This window comes from Orcinus orca, chromosome 11 (genome assembly GCF_937001465.1).
Source record: "Orcinus orca chromosome 11, mOrcOrc1.1, whole genome shotgun sequence".
NCBI classification, from domain to species: Eukaryota; Metazoa; Chordata; class Mammalia; order Artiodactyla; family Delphinidae; genus Orcinus; species Orcinus orca.
In genome coordinates this window covers 45,895,386-45,914,453 of record NC_064569.1, presented here as the reverse complement: position 1 = coordinate 45,914,453, position 19,068 = coordinate 45,895,386, and the positions used below count along the sequence as shown (strand labels likewise).

Below are 19,068 nucleotides of genomic sequence, written 5' to 3'. Positions count from 1 at the left end.
GGATTGAATGAGAGAAATCCTGAATTCCTGGATTTCTTTTATGCAGCAACAAAAAGTACTACTGATATATAAAACATATAGAATGTTTTGTTTTGCTTTGTTTTCAGAATAGTAGATTTGAAAATAAGGGCACCTAGATGCAACACGATTCTAAGGCAGGGAATCTCAAGCCAACACAGTAGCCTCACCTGTGGAAGTTTTAAAACTCAAGGCTACCCAGGCCCCACCTACAGACCAATAAAATCAGAACCCTTGAGATTGGGATCCCAGGGAACTTTATGCCTTTAAAGCGGCCCAGGCAATTCTAATATGCAGCCAGGGTGGCAAACCACTGTCCTGAGGCCATCAAGTCCCTTCAGAAAGTGCTTCTTTCCTTTGACTTGCATGTGAATCAGTGCAGATTGATTTAGTAGAATCTGGGCATTTTTAACTAGCTTCCAGTTGATGTAGTTGCTGCTGGGCCAAGGACCACACTTTGAGGAGCAAGATTTTAAGAGAGGTCACAAAAGAAAAGGTGACTTGTTTCAATAGGGAATTACAGAATGTCTGTGTGAATTGAAAATGCAGATTACTTACAACTGCATTACTGTAATGACAACTGCCACAGAAATGAAGGAGGGAGGAAGGCTCAGAGAAAAACTTAATAGTTCTGGATTAGAGACCTAAATGTAAGACCGGACACTATAAAACTCTTAGAGGAAAACATAGGAAGAACAGTCTTTGACATAAATCACAGCAAGATCTTTTTTGATCCACCTCCTAGACTAATGGAAATAAAAATAAACAAATGGGACCTAATGAAACTTAAAAGCTTTTGCACAGCAAAGGAAACCATAAACAAGACGAAAAGACAACCCTCGGAATGGGGGAAAATATTTGCAAACGAAGCAACTGACAAAGGATTAATCTCCAAAATACACAAGCAGCTCATGCAGCTCAATTATCAAAAAACAAACAACCCAATCCAAAAATGGGCAGAAGACCTAAATAGACATTTCTCCAAAGAAGACATACAGATGGCCAAGAAGCACATGAAAAGCTGCTCAACATCACTAATTATTAGAGAAATGCAAATCTAAACTACAATGAGGTATCATCAGAAAATCTACAAACAACAAATGCTGGAGAGGGTGTGGAGAAAAGGGAACCCTCTTGCACTGTTGGTGGGAATGTAAATTGATACAAACACTATGGAGAACAGTATGGAGGTGCCTTAAAAAACTAAAAATAGAACTACCATATGACCCAGCAATCCCACTACTGGGCATATACCCTCAGAAAACCATAATTCAAAAAGAGTCATGTACCACAATGTTCATTGCAGCACTATTTACAATAGTCAGGACGTGGAAGCAACCTAAGTGTCCATTGACAGATGAATGGGTAAAGAAGATGTGGCACATATATACAATGGAATATTACTCAGCCCTAAAAAGGAACGAAATTGGGTCTTTTGCACAGACATGGATGCATCTAGAGACTGTCATACAGACTGAAGTAAGTCAGAAAGAGAAAAACAAACATCGTATATTAACGCATATATGTGGAACCTAGAAAATGGTACAGATGAACCGGTTTGCAGGGCAGAAATTGAGACACAGAAGTAGAGAAAAAACGTAGGGGGGACACCAAGGGGGGAAAGCGGCAGCGGGTGGTGGTGGTGTGATGAATTGGGAGATTGGAATTGACATATATACACTGATGTGTATAAAATGGACGACTAATAAGAACCTGCTGTATAAAAAAATAAATAAAATTTAAAAATTAAAAAAATAAACATTAAAAATTTTTTAAATTAAATAAAAAACTTAATAGTTCTGCAGTGGGTTATTGTATCAACTTGAGTGATCTTCCTGTTTTCTGTCACAGCATCTCTCACTGGCCAAAAGGTGTTAATGTTTGCTCCCTGACTACTTTTGCAGAAAAGGTATGAGAATTTGCATTAGATCATTTTATTTGCAGCATCTCAAATATGCAGTAATTTAGAGCATACAAGTTTAGGTCATATTAGAATTTAGTTCACAGTTCCATGAGACCTTTTTTAACCATTTTAGTCTGTTGGAGCTTAAAGCAGTGATAGGCTGATTGTGAGACCAAGTGAAGCTGATCAAATCAACCCTGGAAAGTGTAATTAGTAAATCTCCTCATGTGCTTTTGAAAAATTAATCAAGATAGGTTTGGTGAACCTTGCTGACAGAGTCTCTTCGGGACAGATGACGCGGTTCCCAATGTATTGTCATAAAAGAAAACTCCAGCTGCAAATCCCAAGGTGACCCATTTATCTGGCTTGGGTGGCACATAATGACTTCCTGAGCCCTGCAAATAATTCTGCTGGCTTAAAAATCAATTTGGTTAATACAATTAAATGAAACTGATCCTTCAGGTTCAAAACCCGTCAATCTGACTCACACATTAACATTTTAATATGGAAACAGCCACAGTAATCTTCCAGCGCCTTCTAAGAGTGTTCTATTAGAGGGTTGTCTATTATGGGGTTGTCTGGTCAGGCCACTCAGGATGGCCGTTCTCTTGCTCTCTGTACGTCCCCTACTTGACCAGTGCCTGCTTCATCTATACCCTATGCACATGACTGACCTTCCTACGGACTTGCCCCAGCCTCAGCTAGTGATTGTTCTGATCAAAGGGGTGGTGAGGGGCGTGTCCCTGTGCTGGTTTCCCTGGTAACTAATGAGGTTTCCCTGGTAACTAATGAGGCCACCTGACATCAATTCCCCCTATAACTGGCAATCTCCCCTTCCCACAACCAGGAGAAAGTCTGCTACCATGTCCTGCCCACCGTCTGTCTGCTGCACGCTGTGGGGTGTCCCTCCAGGACCCTGCTTCAGACCTGTCAGCTCTCCCATCCATTAAACCACTGATGTCTCTGTTGGTGAGTCCGGGCTCTTCGGTTTTAAAGCTGGGCAAGTGCAGCCCAACAACTGGCGGAGCAGCCAGGAGACCAAGGAAACTCCCGGGTGCCGAGATGTTGAGAAATACACAACGGGGAATGGAAAGCTGCGGGGGGCTGTCCACTACACGTGGTGCCCAGAAGTTCCAGGGGTGATCCCAAAAGTTATGGGGGAAATCCCCGGTGGCTGTCCTTGATGAACGGGGGCTGCCAAGAGATCTGGAGAACAACGGCCCCGATGGTTCTGCTATGGTATCAAAGTGAGGCTTTTGTAGCTGGTTAAGCTAGCTCTCTAGAAGCAATGTATTCTCTTCTTGTGCCTTTGAGATGTAGATGATCTACCTGGGTTCTCAGGAACTTTAATCACATGTGATCTCTAAGAGTAAATGAAGAAAAGGGAGAGAGGCTTTTAAAAACCATATAGGAATAATTATGTTTTGGGAATATCTATCTAAAAGAGTCTCTCCAGATTTTGGTAACTTGAAACTAAACTAAGTTAAATGAAGAGAATTCATTGACTGGTTCATTTCAAATAGGGTAAAATATTGGAACATTAATTGCTGGGCAGGCCTAAGTTTGTCTCTCTTTGCCTGCTTGGGAGAGGAAGACTAGAGCATTAAGTTTTCCAATCAGGAAATTTACAATTACGTGCTTCTTGGTTTTTGCCAGAGATTAACGTTTTTAAGTGTTAAGACTACAATCAGACATAATTTAGTTATTGTAACCAAGTTTGTTTATCCATTACATTGTGATCCAGCGTTCAACGGTGACTTTTTAAGTCTTTTGTCATTTATAGGCAGTAATTGTTGTGCTCTGATGCTTCTGCAAAAGTGCTTCATCTTCAAGAAGATTCATAGGAAGGCCTTTTGGCAAGTACAGGTCTCTGATAAATTTCAGATCATAGAGCTGAACGGGGTAAGAAATTAAAGAATCCTAATGGAAAACCCAATGGCTTCATAAAAAGGTAACAAAAGGGTTGTTTACTGGTGAATATGGTTATAATGTTTATGGGTTTTGTTTGGAATGTTACTGGTTTTGATCTGTTTTCCAGGTAGAGGGGAGCCCTTCCCCTCAAGTTAGCTTTGACTTACAGCAATTTGGTAAACTACACCTATGGGTAGAATTTGTCGACTGAAAAAAAAACGCGCTACCTAAAAGTTGAGAGTTGTTTTAGTTGGCGGACTTTCAGAGGACTTCAAGCCTGGACACAGCATCTCGGATAATGCTGAGAAAATTGTTAGAGGCGAGAGGGAAGCCAGGATATATAGGACTTTCTGCAACAAAGGGCAGGTAGTAGGGATATCAAAAGATTACTGTTAATTAAGGAAAACCAGACATCTCAAGTTAATGAAATTAGCCCTTTTCTATGTATGGGAAGAGGTAAAGTCTGGGCTCATTGAAATCATTCCTTTGATATGCACCTCAGCTGTCTGGGGCCAGTAACCTGTGTTTTCTCCAGAGCTTCAGGGTGCACCAGTCGTTGGTGGCTGCAGCAGTTGACTGCTAGATGGCAGGCATCCTGTTTCTATCTTGAGTTCCCTCAGAGCTCACCATAGGGGCGGCTGTAATGTGGTAGCTTGAAGGCTGCAACATCTTTTGTTTCCTGATATGGCAAGCAGCATTCTTAGTTCATAAGTTGAAGCACTTTTCTGTCTGGTCTGCCAACTAAAGGTTGCCCCTTGCCATCTACCTCTACAAGGACTAAATCCCAAGCTGCTATGACTGCTGACCTTCAACACATCCTGAAAGGAGTTCAGGGTGGAGATCAGGAATGAGGTACTCTGTGCTCTGGGAAAAACTGGCAGAACAGGCCTTCAGATAGTTAGATATTTTCAGGAGAAGATTTTATGAGCCCAATGCTTGCATCTCCTCGTAGCTAGAAAAGCACTGAAGTCTTTCATGGTGACGTCTGCTCCTCACGACTAGCAGAAACCTTCTGCAAAAATGTGTGCTAGATTGCATGCATCCCGCCTTCACCACAATCACATATATACTGACCTTCCGCCCTATCTCTTTGGAGCAGTTTCTCAGCTATCTGGAATGCTGCCTCCAGGGCTATAGTCCTCCTTTTGCCCCCAATAAAACGACTCACAACTCTCACATTGTGCAATTTTTTTTTCAGATCACAGGTCCCTCCAGAAATTGGAGACTCTTAGGTTCTGAGCAGCCTTATGAGGTGAAAGGGAAAGACTGTCTCCTGGCATGTGCAGGAATCTCTATATTTGGGGACCGAGAAATCCAAGGTGGAGCCTGATGGCAGGTCTTTGGCATGGCTTTCTTGGCCTTGAGAGGCCTTTTGGGAATTCAGCCTGAGACTCCTGAGGAGTTCTGCCTCAGCCACTTTGGAGGAGCCTACGTGGTCAATTGATCAGACTTGTTTTGCAAACAAATTAGCTTTGATTTGGCTGTGTTTGCTGGAGATGAGAGTAATTTTAGATTGAAAAAGATTGTTTCAATAGATATTAAATTCTAGTTCTGTTAATTGAGGTCTGTATTGAGGAAAGTTATTGTGTTAGCCACACTTGCCCTGATGTTCAGGAGGAAAAGATTATCCAGTGAAGTTATCACAGAGTGTAACTACTCATGATGTATATAACATTGCTCGCTTTAAGTCGGCCGCTAAAAGCACACGTACAAGTCTTGTGTAACAATTTGGTATAAGTGATAAAATGTATGGCCTGTAAAGTGTTTCCCCATTGACATACCCCTGAGTCTGTTCACAAGATCTGATTAAGTTTCCCCCAGTGTGAATAACTAGGCGAAAATAAAGGAGGTCCAGCACCGAGGGACATGATCTGAACCTGGGGTAGGAGCCAGCACCCCAGCATTGAGGGACGGATATTTTGATCATCAATGCTTTCTATTGGAAGATTTGCAATCAAAAGGGGAAATGATGGAAAAATCTACACATATTGAGGTATGGGGTTGTATATGAGGCTTATACATGGTTTAACTTAAATTTTACTGACAAGAGCAGCCTGTTTTGTGGCCTTTCAGACATACATTTTACATCTGCTTTGGCCATTGCGGAAGGGAATGCATTTGAAAGTCAAAATGGAGTAGCTGTGGTTCAGACATCCAAGGTAAAATGAGGTGGCCATCACATGATTTTAGACATAGTCCTCTGTTACTGAAAACTTGAGTTTTCTGAACTGTATTGCAGACCAGGACAGAAACCACAGGCGGATGTGGTATTATCTCAGAATGTGGCTACCGCTTGTATTTTGCTTAATTGTTATCATCTCCCTGTGTTGTGCCTGTTAGATGTCTTACATTTTTGTCCCTAGCCTGAGGGAGGAAATCTATTCGAGGGCTGGGCAGCCACACCGGCCTCACTGTGCAATGAGTCTTAGTGCTGGGTCTACAGGGAGATACCATTGTTGTCCTCCTCTGGACTTCTATGAAAAACTGACCCGGCTAATGTGACTATATGGGACGACTGACCATGGGGGAAAGACTTACCAGCTTCCAGTCCCATGTGCAACATGTCAGAAGGATCCCCCCACCGTAAACGTTACTGTACCACTGACTGCCCGTGACCCTCCCTGGGCTGTGCTGTGTGTGGAGTGGGACAGGCTGGCTTCTGGACACAGAAGTCCAACTAGTGGGACTATTTTCTGCTTGGAAAGACCTAATGTGTCCACCCCTAATTGCACCCAACGTAACACGGGGTGACAGATGTGTACTAGGGCGGCTGACCCCCGGCGAGGCCACCAGAATGTTTCTTTTAGAGCCAGGCCTTCCCCTCCCCATGGGGGTGGCTCTGGGTTTGTGAAAACCAGGGGCGGCCTTACCTTCCTTATTACTGGACAGGGCACTGCCGCTTCGTTGACCTGGTAAGCGCCTGGGTCCAGAATGTGCCCACATCCTGGCAATGACTGTTCTGAGCACACTGGGTAGCTTACTCTTTTCTTTTTTTTTTTTCTTTTTTGCGGTACGCGGGCTTCCCACTGCTGTGGCCTCTCCCGTTGCGGAGCACAGGCTCCGGATGCCCAGGCTCAGCGGCCATGGCTCACGGGCCCAGTCGCTCCGTGGCATGTGGGATCCTCCCGGACCGGGGCACGAACCCATGTCCCCTGCATCGGCAGGCAGACTCTCAACCACTGCGCCATCAGGGAAGCCCGGTATCTTACTCTTGGTGCTGTTTGGCTGCTGCTGTCTGTATTGTATTGTTGCAGCTGGTTGCAGTGCGCCCTACATACCTGACCCCAGGGATGTCATGGAAGAGGGGCTGGACCGAGATACTTAAGGGTCATACAGGGTATGTAGGGGTGGAGTGTCTAGTCAGGCCACTCAGGACGGCTGCTCTCTTTCTCCCTGTACACGCCCAGCTTAACCAGGGCCTGCTTCACCCACACCTACTCACAGGACTGACCTTCCTACACACTTGCCCCAGGCCCAGCTAGTGATTGTTCTGATCAAAGGGGTGGTGAGGGGCGTGCCCCTCTGCTGGTTTCCTTGACAACTAATGAGCCAACCTGACCCAATTCCCAACCTGTAACTGGCAATCTCCCCTTCCCCCTCCTCCCCAGGGAAGCCTGCCACCGTGTCCTGCCCGCTGTCCACCTCACGCGGTGGGGTGTCAGTCCAGGACCTTGCTTCAGCCGTCTAAGCTGTCCCATCACTGATGTCTCTGTTGCTGACTCTGGGCTCTTTCTTTGGTCTTAAAGCTGTGCAAGTGCAGGCCTTGAAGGCGGGCAGGGTGCAACCCAACAGGGTTACGTGTAGAAAGCAGTGCACAGGAGACAAGGGAACCCTCCTGCACTGTTGCTGGGAGTGTATATTGATACAGCCACTGTGGAGAACAGTATGGAGGTTCCTTAAAAAACTAAAAATAGAACTACCATACAACGCAGCAATCCCACTACTGGGCATATACCCTGAGAAAACCATAATTCAAAAAGAGCCATGTACTACAAGGTTCACTGCAGCTCCATTTACAATACCAGGACATGGGAGCAACCTAAGTGTCCATCGACAGATAAATGGATAAAGAAGATGAGGCACATACATACAATGGAACATTACTCAGCCGTAAAAAGAAACGAAATTGAGTTATTTGTAGTGAGGTGGATGGACCTAGTCTGTCATACAGAGTGAAGTAAGTCAGAAAGAGAAAAACAAATACCGTATGCTAACACATATATATGGAATCTAAGAAAAAAAAAAAAGGTCATGAAGAACCTAGGGTTAAGATGGGAATAAAGACACAGACCTACTAGAGAATGGACTTGAGGATGTGGGGAGGGGGAAGGGTAAGCTGTGACAAAGTGAGAGTGGCATGGACATATATATACTGCCAAACGTAAAATAGATAGCTAGTGGGAAGCAGCCGCATAACACAGGGAGATCAGCTCGGTGCTTTGTGACCACCCAGAGGGGTGGGATAGGGAGGGTGGGAGGGAGGGAGACACAAGAGGGAAGAGGTATGGGGACATATGTATATGTATAACTGATTCACTTTGTTATAAAGCAGAAACTAACACACCATTGTAAAGCAATTATACTCCAATAAAGATGTTAAAAAAAAAAAGAAAGAAAGCAGTGCATATAGTGTTGTCTTTAAAATCTCACCAGAATTAGTCATGGAAATTAATATTGAAATATTTCTTCTAGCACTCAAAGCCAATGCCTTTACAAGGTCTTTGCCGTGTATTCACCAGAGAAGGCAGAAGCATTACAAATGGTGCCTCAGAGTCCACTGGACAGCCAATCTCCCCACCGACTACCTGCAAAGTTACAAGGCCTACTTGGAGCACACAGGTAAGGTGAACGATAGTTTCAGTTCTCATTGTATTAACTCAATCAATGGTATGTAACCTTGCGACCACTCCCTCTCTTGGAACTCTGTTTTCTTACAGGGAACCACACCTATTTTTGGTCTTTTTCACAATATTTTCTTCATGTCTTCTTTCTCTGACAAAACCTTAGATGCTGGTATTCCCCCCTTCTAATCCTTGGCCCTCTTCCCTTCCCTTTTCATTTATTCCCCTTCATTCATGTGGCTTCAACTATCAGCCGTAAGGTGATAACTCCGCCTGTAACTCCAGGCCTGGCCTCTAAGCTCTAGATTCTTGCTGTTCAATAGGGCAGTTACTAGTCACATGTGACTGAAATTTTTTAATTAGAATTAAATAAAATTTAAAATTCCATTCCTCAGTCTCACTAGCCACATTTCAGTACTGAGTAACCACATACGTCTAGTGTATGCCACATTGTATAGTTCAGGTAAAAAACTCTTCCATCATCACAAAAAAATTCTACTGGACAGTGATACCTGGATAACAATAGCTAGTAATGTATGTGCCAGGGATTCTTCCAAGTCTTTTATATGTAAACTAATCCTCAGGACAAACTTCTGAGGTACTTAACAGTAGTCAAAATCACAGAGACAGAAAGTAGAACGTTGGTTGCTGGGGGGCGTCAGGGAGTGAAGGTTGGGGAATTGTTGAATGGATATAGAGTTTCCATTCTGCAAGACGAAATTAGTTCTGGAGATGAAGCATGGTGATGGCCGCACAATATGAATGTACTTAATACCACTGAACTGTACACTTAAAAATGGTTACGATGTCAAATTTTATATGTGTGGTAGCACAGTGAAAACAAACAAACAAACAAGGTTTGTACTAAGTACTTTTAAGATTGTGGTGAAACGGGTATGCATTGTAGCTTTGGAAACAGGTATTTGGAACTCCTCACTATAACAGATAACTAATGCCAGCAGTAAGACTACTGAAAGAGAATCCAATTAAAATGGGAATTTTATGGTAGACACTTTAGAAAAAAAAAGTGTGCTTGGGACTATATCTTGAAAAATGAAACTAATATGATGAAAATAAATTTATCATATATTTAACAACATTGAGGTTAACACTGCAACTATTTGCTCACACTTAGAACAAAGACATTGGTTATACTGACATAACAATTTTGAAAAAATTATGAATAAGTAAATGTGCATTTAATTTTTTTAGATTCTACAAGCACCTGTACAAAATTCAAAAGGTTCAAAAGTGTACACAGAGAATAGTAACACTTCCCTCTCTCCAATATTCAGTTCACCTTCCCTGGTGGAGACTTCTATTTATAGCTCATTGTATTTACATACAGGGATATTCTAGAAACCTGCAACATGTATGTATGTATGTATGTATATATTGTCTCTTTCCTCCTTTCCTTGTCCAATGCCCTGCTGTTTTCGCTTAATATATCATGGAGAGCTTTCCATATCAAGAGTATGTGTATTTAAATAATACTTGCCAAATTATTCTCCTTAGAGGTTACAGTCAATTATTCCCTAATAATGTCTGGGAGTATATTTTTTTAATTTACTTTTTAATCAGTTTCAGGTGTACAACATAATAATTTGACATTTGTATACATTGCAAAATGATCAACACAATAAGTCTAGTTAACATCCATCACCTTACATAGTTACCAAAAAGATTTTTCTTGTGATGAAAACTTTTTTTTTTTTTTTTTTTTTCGGTACGCGGGTCTGCCACTGCTGTGGCCTCTCCCGTTGCGGAGCACAGGCTCCAGACGCACAGGCTCAGCGGCCATGGCTCACGGACCCAGCCGCTCCGCGGCATGTGGGATCCTCCCGGACCGGGGCACGAACCCGTGTCCCCTGCATCGGCAGGCGGACTCTCAACCACTGCGCCACCAGGGAAGCCCGTGATGAAAACTTTTAAGATTTACTCTCTGGGACTCCCCTGGTGGTCCAGTGGTAAAGAATCCGCCTTCCAATGCAGGGGACGCGGGTTCTATCCCTGGTTGGGGAACTAAGTTCCCACATGCCACGGAGCAACTAAGTCTGTGTGCCCTGGAGCCCAAGCACCACAACTAGAGAGACAAAATATGCATGCCACAACTAGAGAGAAGCCCACGCACCAGAACTAGAGAGAAGCCCATGCACCGCAATGAAGACCCAACAGCCAAAATAATAAAAAAAGAAATAAAATATTTTTTTAAAAAAGATTTACTCTGTTAGCAACTTTCAAATACAGTAGTCCCCCCTTATCCGTGGTTCAGTTACCTGCGGTCAACCATGGTCCAAAAATATTAAATGGAAAATTCCAGAAATAAACAATTCATAAGTTTTAAATTGTGCACTGACACAACTAGCGTGACAAAATTTCACACTGTCCCAATCCATTCGTCTGGAGCATGAATCATCCCTTTGCTCATCGTATCCCACCCATTAGTCACTTATTAGCTAACTTGGTTAACAGGTCAACCATCATGGTATCTCAGAGCTTGTGTTCAATAACCCTTCTTTTACTTAATAATGCCCCAAAGTGCAAGAGTAGTGATACTGGCAATTCAGATCCGCCCAACTGAAGCCATAAAGTACTTTCTTTAAGTGAATAGGTGAAAGTTTTCAACTTAATTAGGAAAGAAAAAAAATCATATGTTGAGGTTGCTAAGATTCACTGTAGAGAACAAATCTTCTATCCATTAAATTGTGAAAAAAGGGGAAAAAAATTGTGCTAGTTTTGCTGTCATGCCTCAAACTGCAAGTTATGGCCACAATGTGTAAGTGCTTGATTATGATGGGAAAGGCATTAAATTTGTATCAATACGATATTTTGAGAGGGAAACCACATTTGCATAACGTTTATTATAGTGTATTGTTATAATTGTTCTATTTTACTATTATTGTTCACCTTTTACTGTGCCTAATTTATAAATTAAACTTTATCATAGGTCTGTATGCATAGGAAAAGACATAGTATATATAGGATTCTGTACTATACAAGTTTTCAGGCATCCATGGGGGGCGGTGGTCTTGGACCATATCCCCCACAGGTAAGGGAGGACTACTGTATGCAATACAGTATTATTAACTATAGTCACCATCCTGTACGTCACATCCACGTGACTTATTTCATAACTGAAAGTTTGCACTCTTTGACCCCCTTAACCCATTCTCCCACACCTCCACCCCCTGCCTCAGGCAGCCATCAACCTGTTCACAATGTCTTTGTCCATTCACCCACATCCAGCGATGGACACTTAGGTTGTTTCCATATCTTGGCTATTGTAAATAATACTGCAATGAACGTAGGGGTGCATGTGTCTTTTTAACTTTTTTTTTTTAATTGGAGTATAGTTGCTTTACAATGTTGTGTTAGTTTCTGCTTTTCAAGTTAGTCTTTTAGTTTTCTTCAGGTTAACACCCAGAATTGGAATTGCTGGATCATATGGTAGTTCTATTTTTAATTTTTTGAGAAACCTCCATACTGTTTTCCACAGTGGCTGCACCGACAGAGCATGAGGATTCCTTTTTCTCCACGTGCTCGCCAACACATTATTTCTCGTCTTTTTTATAATAGTCATTTTAACAGGTGTAAGGTGATAATTTCATTGTGGTTTTGATTTGCATTTCCATGATGATGAGTGACGCAGAGCATCTTTTCATGTTCCTGTTGGCCATCTATATGCCTTCTTTGGAAAAATGTCTATTCAGATCCTCTGCCCATTTTTTTAATCAGGTTGTTTGCGGGGTTTTACTATTGAATTATATGAGTTCTTGATATATTTGGGGTATTAACCCCTTATCAGGTATATGATTTGCAAATATTTTCTCCCACTCAGTAAGTTGCCTTTCATTTTGTTAATGGTTCCCTTTGCTGTGCAGAAGCTCTTTAGTTGGATGTATATCATATATTTGACCCTTGTAAACCTCTTCGGTGAAAACAGTATGCCACAGTTTACACATTTCTTATTATAGGTAAGGTCACATAAGTCATATGCTTAAAGAGGCACCTACTTGCATTTTCTGTTCTTGTTATTTCCTCATTTTTGTTTTTTTTAATATAGATGTAAATAGTCATCACTTTATTATGAATAACATCTTTCAGGATACCGTATTGAAAATATTTTATTTAAATTTTTTGAAAATTAAAAAATGCTGTTAAGTATATCAATAACTTGTTTTATGGTTTTGCAATTTTTATGCTACTTTAGGCATTCCCATTCTAAGATTATGTTAAAAATTCTCCCATGTTCTGGTATTTTTATGGCTTTCTTTTCTATTAACATCTTTGATATCTCTGGGACTTACTGTGGTATAAATGAGTGAGGCATTTAACTTAATTTTTTCCAGGTCTCCAGTTTTCTCCAAACGATTTACAGAATATTTCTTTCCCACTGCTTACCTTTTTTATTTGACACTCAGGTCACAGAGCTTCTCCTCTCCCTGGGAATTGGGTACGAGCTTCCTTGGGAACCAGGTACTTTGTTCCACATTATCCCTTTCCACAACCCTTCTCTCACTGTCCCTGCCCCCTTCTAAGGCCTTCACACAAAGGGTCTCCTCTTGTCTGGAAGTCTCCTTCCCCACCCCCTTGACTTGCTAACTCCTTCTCATACTCTGATCTTAAGTTGTTGTTTTTTTTTTTTTTTTGGCTGCGCTGGGTCTTCGTAGCTGCGCGGTCTTTCTCTAGCTGCGGTGAGCGGGGGCTACTCTTCGTTGCAGTGCACGGTCTTATTGCGGTGGCTTCTCTTGTTGCAGAGCATGTGCTCTAGGCACACGGGCTTCAGTAGTTGTGGCACGCACGCTCTAGAGCGCAGGCTCAACAGTCGTGGCGCATGGGCTTAGCTGCTCTGCAGCATGTGGGATCTTCCCGGACGAAGGTTTGGACCCGTGTCCCCTGCATTGGCAGGTGGATTCTTAACCACTGTGCCACCAGGGAAGCCCCTCAGGTCTCAAGTTTAAATATCACTTCTCTAGGTTAGGTGCCAAATTTTATATCCCCAAACAACTGCACACTTCCTCTCTGGTGCAGCTGTTCCCCATGATGACAAAGATCCAACCCATGTTGGACACTTAAGTATCCCCAGTGCCTACATCAGTACATAGTAGATAGAGCTTAATAAATATTTATTGAATTAATGCAATGTCTATTTTTTCCCTCTGATTGATTCTCCTCCTTATGCTGTGGTTGGGAGAATGAGGGGGAGCTGTGGTTCCATTACTGAATGCTGAGTCCAGCCACTTGACGCTTACAAGGCTTCCCAGGGCCTCCTACTAATAAGTGAGCACTCTAGGGGCCAGCCTGGCCCCTCCAGACATGTCGGGCTTTGACCCAGCAGATCCAGATTTGAAAGGTACGTACATATAGCTTTGGCCTTTGCTGTGGGACTCTGGGACTTATTAATCTTCAGAAAAAGAAGCATTATGTTAGGAGAGTTTCCTTGACCCAGTTTTTTCCCCCTTATTTTACCACCTTGGATGTGAGGCGGTATGAACGCAGTTAGCATTCAGAGAAGCTGCCACTTGACACTTAGGATGTCACGTGATTAATTTTTCCCTTTTAACTTAGCCTTGGTACCTGTTGAAAAAATATTATCCTCATAAAATCCCAGATATTCTACTTGGTAATTTCTGTAGAACCAAATTCTGCTCTTGGGAACTCTAACACTTGCATTATATAAGTTAGAAGCAGAAATCAGCAGGGAAGAAAAAGAAGAAAATAATGTGAGAAAAAAATGCAGGTGATGGGCTTCCCTGGTGGCGCAGTGGTTGAGAGTCCGCCTGCTGATGCAGGGGACACAGGTTCGTGCCCTGGTCCAGGAAGATCCCACATGCTGCGGAGCGGCTGGGTCCGTGAGCCATGGCCGCTGAGCCTGCGCTCCACCACCTACTGAATGGGAGAAGATATTTGCAAACAATATCTGATAAGGGGTTACCATCCAAAATATACAAAGAACTCATACAACTCAATATCAAAATAAACAACCTGATTTTAAAATGGGCAGAGGATTTGAATAGACATTTTTCCAAAGAAGACATACACATCATAAAGGGCATACTTCACAGGTTTCATAATCAAGTTTTAAAATGTAATAAAAGCAAATCACAATCATAAAAAATAAAACACAAGTAATAACAAGTACATTGTAGAAAATTTAAAAATGCTATTTATTTGCCTTATTTACCAAATGGTTAGCTACAAAGATACAATTTTTGCCTTGGAGTTTAAGGCAGTTTCATTTCTTACCACAGTTACTTTTTCTGATGCTAGAATCTTCTGTGCTAGAATCTTCTGTGTCTTCTCTGTATTTAATTGATCATTTACGTTTTATGTTGTCCACTTGGGAACCATACTTTCTTCATGATCACTGAAGCTCTGCCATATAAAATGTCATCGTCTTCATATGTTTGAGTAGTACCGATCCCGGTTTTGAAAGTCTCTATGAGCATATCTTGCATAGGTCTTATTATGAGGGATCCTTCCAAAAGGTTCATGGTCATTGAAACAAGATTCAAAAACTTCATCAACAGCCTTCTGAGCTACTTCTTTGCTGATGTTCCTAACAGCCAGGATAGAACGAATGGCTCTGTCTCGCACACAAGTCTAAGGAGAAAAGTATGTGGCTTTAATTTTATTAATATATGAAAATTTTGTCATGAAATAGTAACATTTTATACAATGTGTGAACCACAGTCAAAATTAATTTCCTCTCATGTTACTTTATTAATTTCTGTCAGTCCAAAGAAGAAAGATTAAATTATGGAACATGTTTAGCTCAACCTAAAATTATTTAGGTATAAGTAAGATCTCCTTCCCCTCCTCCCTTCTTCTCATCTTTCCTAATGATGATAATTTCTAGGCAGTATCTGCTAAACAATAACTCCAACTTTGCAAAATCATAAAAAAGTCTATAAGGTTCTGGTTGAGCTTTTTAATTTGAATAAATATGAAATATACTTCTGTGCCTCTCTCTCCCTTAGCTTTTCAGGTGACCAATGCTAGATAACTTTTCTTTCGAGAGGGGCATCTCCCCTGGAGGCAACAGGAAACCACACATACATACACACAAAATTTGAAGGCATCCTAATTTTTCAGGGGGAAAAAAAAATCAAACAACTTTTTTCTTGGGTACATACTGTACAAAAGCAGGGACTCTGTTCTCTAGGACTCTTCTCCCACTACCTCCACGTATTTTCCATCCTATTGCTAGTTCTATTCATTTTCTGCTGCTGTTACCCAAGTTAAAAAGAGGAGAGATTTCTCTTTCAAAGACTCTGGACTCCGGATGACATGCCTTAACTGCGTTAGCCTCTTCTCTGGGATGTTCTGATGTGCACCCTACTTCCACTGAGAGCCAGAACACACCGCCCATACGAAGGCTGCCTGAGCTGAATTCACCAGATGAGCAGGGATTGGAGGGCACGGAAGACATGCAGCACAAGTCAGTGGCACATCACTAAGCGGACTTGGCACAGGCTGAAAGCGTAACAGCCCTATCAGGTTAGGCACCCTTCCCAGGCCCCAGGTTTGCCGTCTAACTCCCATTCATTGAGTTCAAAATTTCTCTTCGTAGTTCTCTGTGACCTTCTACCTTCCTCCCCAGAGTTGAGTTACTCTTTTCTCTGGAGAGCCAAGGGCCTTCCTGCTGTTGTTCCAAGCCTGTCCTTTTTGCATCTGGTTAAAACTGCTATCCTGACGCCCATGTACCTGACACATTGGCCCAGTAACCTCTTCCCAGAGAAGAGCTCTGACCAGCCTTTCTCCTAAATGTGGACACAGAGCCCCTTGGTTGCTATGGGCAGAACTGCTCACATTCTTCACCAGTCCATCAGTTCTAAACTTCCTCTCCCCATGCCCATCTATCGTGGACCTTAAAAGCTTTCTAGTACAGTAGAAACTAACACAACATTGTAAAACAACTATACCCCAATAAAAAAATATAAAGTGTTTCTTTTAGACAAAAACAACAAAAAAGCTTTCTAGCAGGATGAGCTTGCTTACAGTTTTCATTTTGTTTTGTTTACAAAATCGCTCAGCTCAGCTCATCATGATCAAGTCTGTGCTGATCCGAAGCTTTGCTGTCACGTCATACAGCCTTTAAAGGTGTGCTAATACACAGTGCGCTGCAGTGCAGTCTCTGTGCTGACAGGTATTACTTTTTTGTCTAGAGAATACTGTGATGGTTTCAAAACACAAGTCCAGTACTGTTAGGATAAAAGTAAGACAGGCTGTGATTTCACTTCCAGTCCTTATCTACCCCCATCCAAAAGTATCCCACGTGTGAGACCATAGCGCTTTTCACTGTGAAAATCTCTCAGTCACATAGCTTGCCCATAATTATAAAATAGAACTGAATTCCATCTATTTGGCTTCAGTGATACACATTTTGTATTCTTTCATATAAGTAGTTCTTTCAAATTTCAAATACTAAATATACTTCTCATTTTTCTATTCATTATTTCCACTCATAGCACTCTTAACAGTAAATGATTTCATATGTTAGTTTTTACCTGATGGTGTCGTTTTAATCCAAAATGTAACCTGAATATTTCATTTAAAAGTGAGCAGTCTCCACTAAGGTTAGCAGCTCGAACCTATCACAAAGACAGAAGGCAAACAAAAAGAAAATAAGCACTCGTGCTCTATACCTTTATATCAACTGATTTTTTTAATTGTAAAATATAAAATTGGTATATTTTTCTGAGAACAGAGTACCTGTAAGATTTTTTTTTTAATTCTATTGACTTCTTAAGAAGTTCTTAAGAAAAAGAGCAGATATCCATGAGCTACACTAGGCAGCGCCAGATACACTGTGGGCAATCACCTATTCAAAGGGAATTTTCAAAACTTTCCACCAGAGTCTTACAGACAGAACTAATTTCTTTTGGAACCAAAAGTCAAAGAGTTGGACCTCAAAGTTAAAGATTATGCTCTCTACAAAATACAAACACTGCTAGAAATTACCAAAAGGACTTCAAGAAAGCATTCTTCCAAAGATCTACAAACTGAGTTTCAGTGTGAGCTTAAAACTGAATACATCAGTACCTAAGACACTTTAGGCACACAAACCTCCCAGCTCTCCTAGCCCAAACCACTGAAACTCTCTCGGACCTTCCCTTAAACCCGTGTAAGTTCATGCCCTTCCTCCAGGGTCTTGATGGGCCTATGAAAAATTAAGTGGTACAGAGAATCAAGAACATTCCAAACTGGGCATGCTATGAACATGACAGCCTGAAGTTAGTATGTATTTTCTATATCTTTAAGGTAAAAAGCAGCTTTAATAGGTGAAAAAGTCATGGAATCACCCACATGGATTCTACAGCCAACCTGGCCACGTTTTTGCTCATTCACTGCAATCAGAATGGCCCACTTCTTGTTACTTCTATAATAACATGGCTTCATTCCTCTGAGGAGCTCAAAGCACTTAACACACTTTAACTAGCTAACAGGCATTAATTCTCATAACACCCAAGAGAGAGAAATATTTAAAAGCTCAGATTTCGGTCTTCTTTCCAAATAATATGAGTTATAATCAGATGCAGTGAGGCTACTTATTAATTTCAAGGGAAAGAGAAAATAATCTAAGTTATAAAGTATAAGCTTGAAATTTATATTTTCTTTAGCTTCTCAGCACACTGCACTCTTCAATTAATGAAATGCAAGTATGAAATACAAATGTCTTTCTAGGAGCATATATATGTGTGTATTTCTGACAGCAATCCAAAATGCTTAATAATAAATATCTTCCTATGTTGTATTTTTTAAACGAACTGTTTTACTCTAGGGAAAGCTAGGAACTTTACCTATGGAAGGCAGCACAGCAAACCACTCAAGAACCTTGGTTGTAATCCTGCCTCTGCCACTTACTATGTATGGTATCTGAACAACTGCCTCACTTTTCACAGAAATAAAATGGGGATAACAGTATCTACCTCAATGGGCTGTTGTGAATATTAAATAAGAGTCCACAGGGCTTCCCTGGTGGCACAGTGGTTGAGAGTCCAACTGCCAATGCAGGGGACACGGGTTCGTGCCCCGGTCCGGGAAGATCCCACATGCCGTGGAGCGGCTGGGCCCGTAAGCCGTGGCTGCTGAGCCTGCGCGTCCGAAGCCTGTGCTCCGCAACGGGAGAGGCCACAACAGTGAGAGGCCCGCGTACCGCAAAAAAAAAAAGAGTCCACAAACAGCACAGGGTTAGGGTTTGGCACACAGCCCCTCAGTAAATGTTAACTATAAAGTTTTTGTATTATATAGTTTATTCCATAGGAAAAATAGCTTATTATTAAAAGTCATCACTATTATTAGGATTTAAAGGTTATATTTAAGACAATTCTAAAAAGATACTTAAAAATGTCTACCTGCTGTATCTAAAAGAATTGTATTCAATAGTTAAAA

At 41.6% G+C, this 19,068-nt stretch overlaps 1 protein-coding gene and 1 long non-coding RNA gene across 12 annotated transcripts in view; one reads left to right on the top strand and one right to left on the bottom strand.

The window, feature by feature from the left end:
* Positions 1 to 3,451: 3,451 nt before the first annotated feature.
* LOC117203939 (uncharacterized) lies at positions 3,452 to 18,697 on the top strand. 2 transcript variants are annotated; one of them, XR_004486910.2, is made up of 3 exons: positions 3,452 to 5,825; positions 8,525 to 8,671; positions 18,458 to 18,697. It is a non-coding gene; the product is annotated as an uncharacterized LOC117203939 (long non-coding RNA). The 2 variants fall into 2 exon arrangements; XR_004486911.2 differs by lacking the exon at positions 18,458 to 18,697 and adding an exon at positions 8,770 to 9,346.
* The window catches only part of ATP23 (ATP23 metallopeptidase and ATP synthase assembly factor homolog), a 21,298-nt gene continuing 16,872 nt past the window's right edge, over positions 14,643 to 19,068 (bottom strand). For all 10 annotated transcript variants that reach the window (XM_033440500.2, XM_004276576.4, XM_049694025.1 and 7 more), the window contains 2 exons: positions 17,184 to 17,267; positions 14,643 to 15,276 (listed from right to left, as the gene is read on the bottom strand). In XM_033440500.2, coding sequence (XP_033296391.1) covers positions 15,073 to 15,276; positions 17,184 to 17,267 — 288 coding nt within the window. In that variant the 3' untranslated portion in view covers positions 14,643 to 15,072. The remainder of the gene's footprint in view (positions 15,277 to 17,183; positions 17,268 to 19,068) is intronic.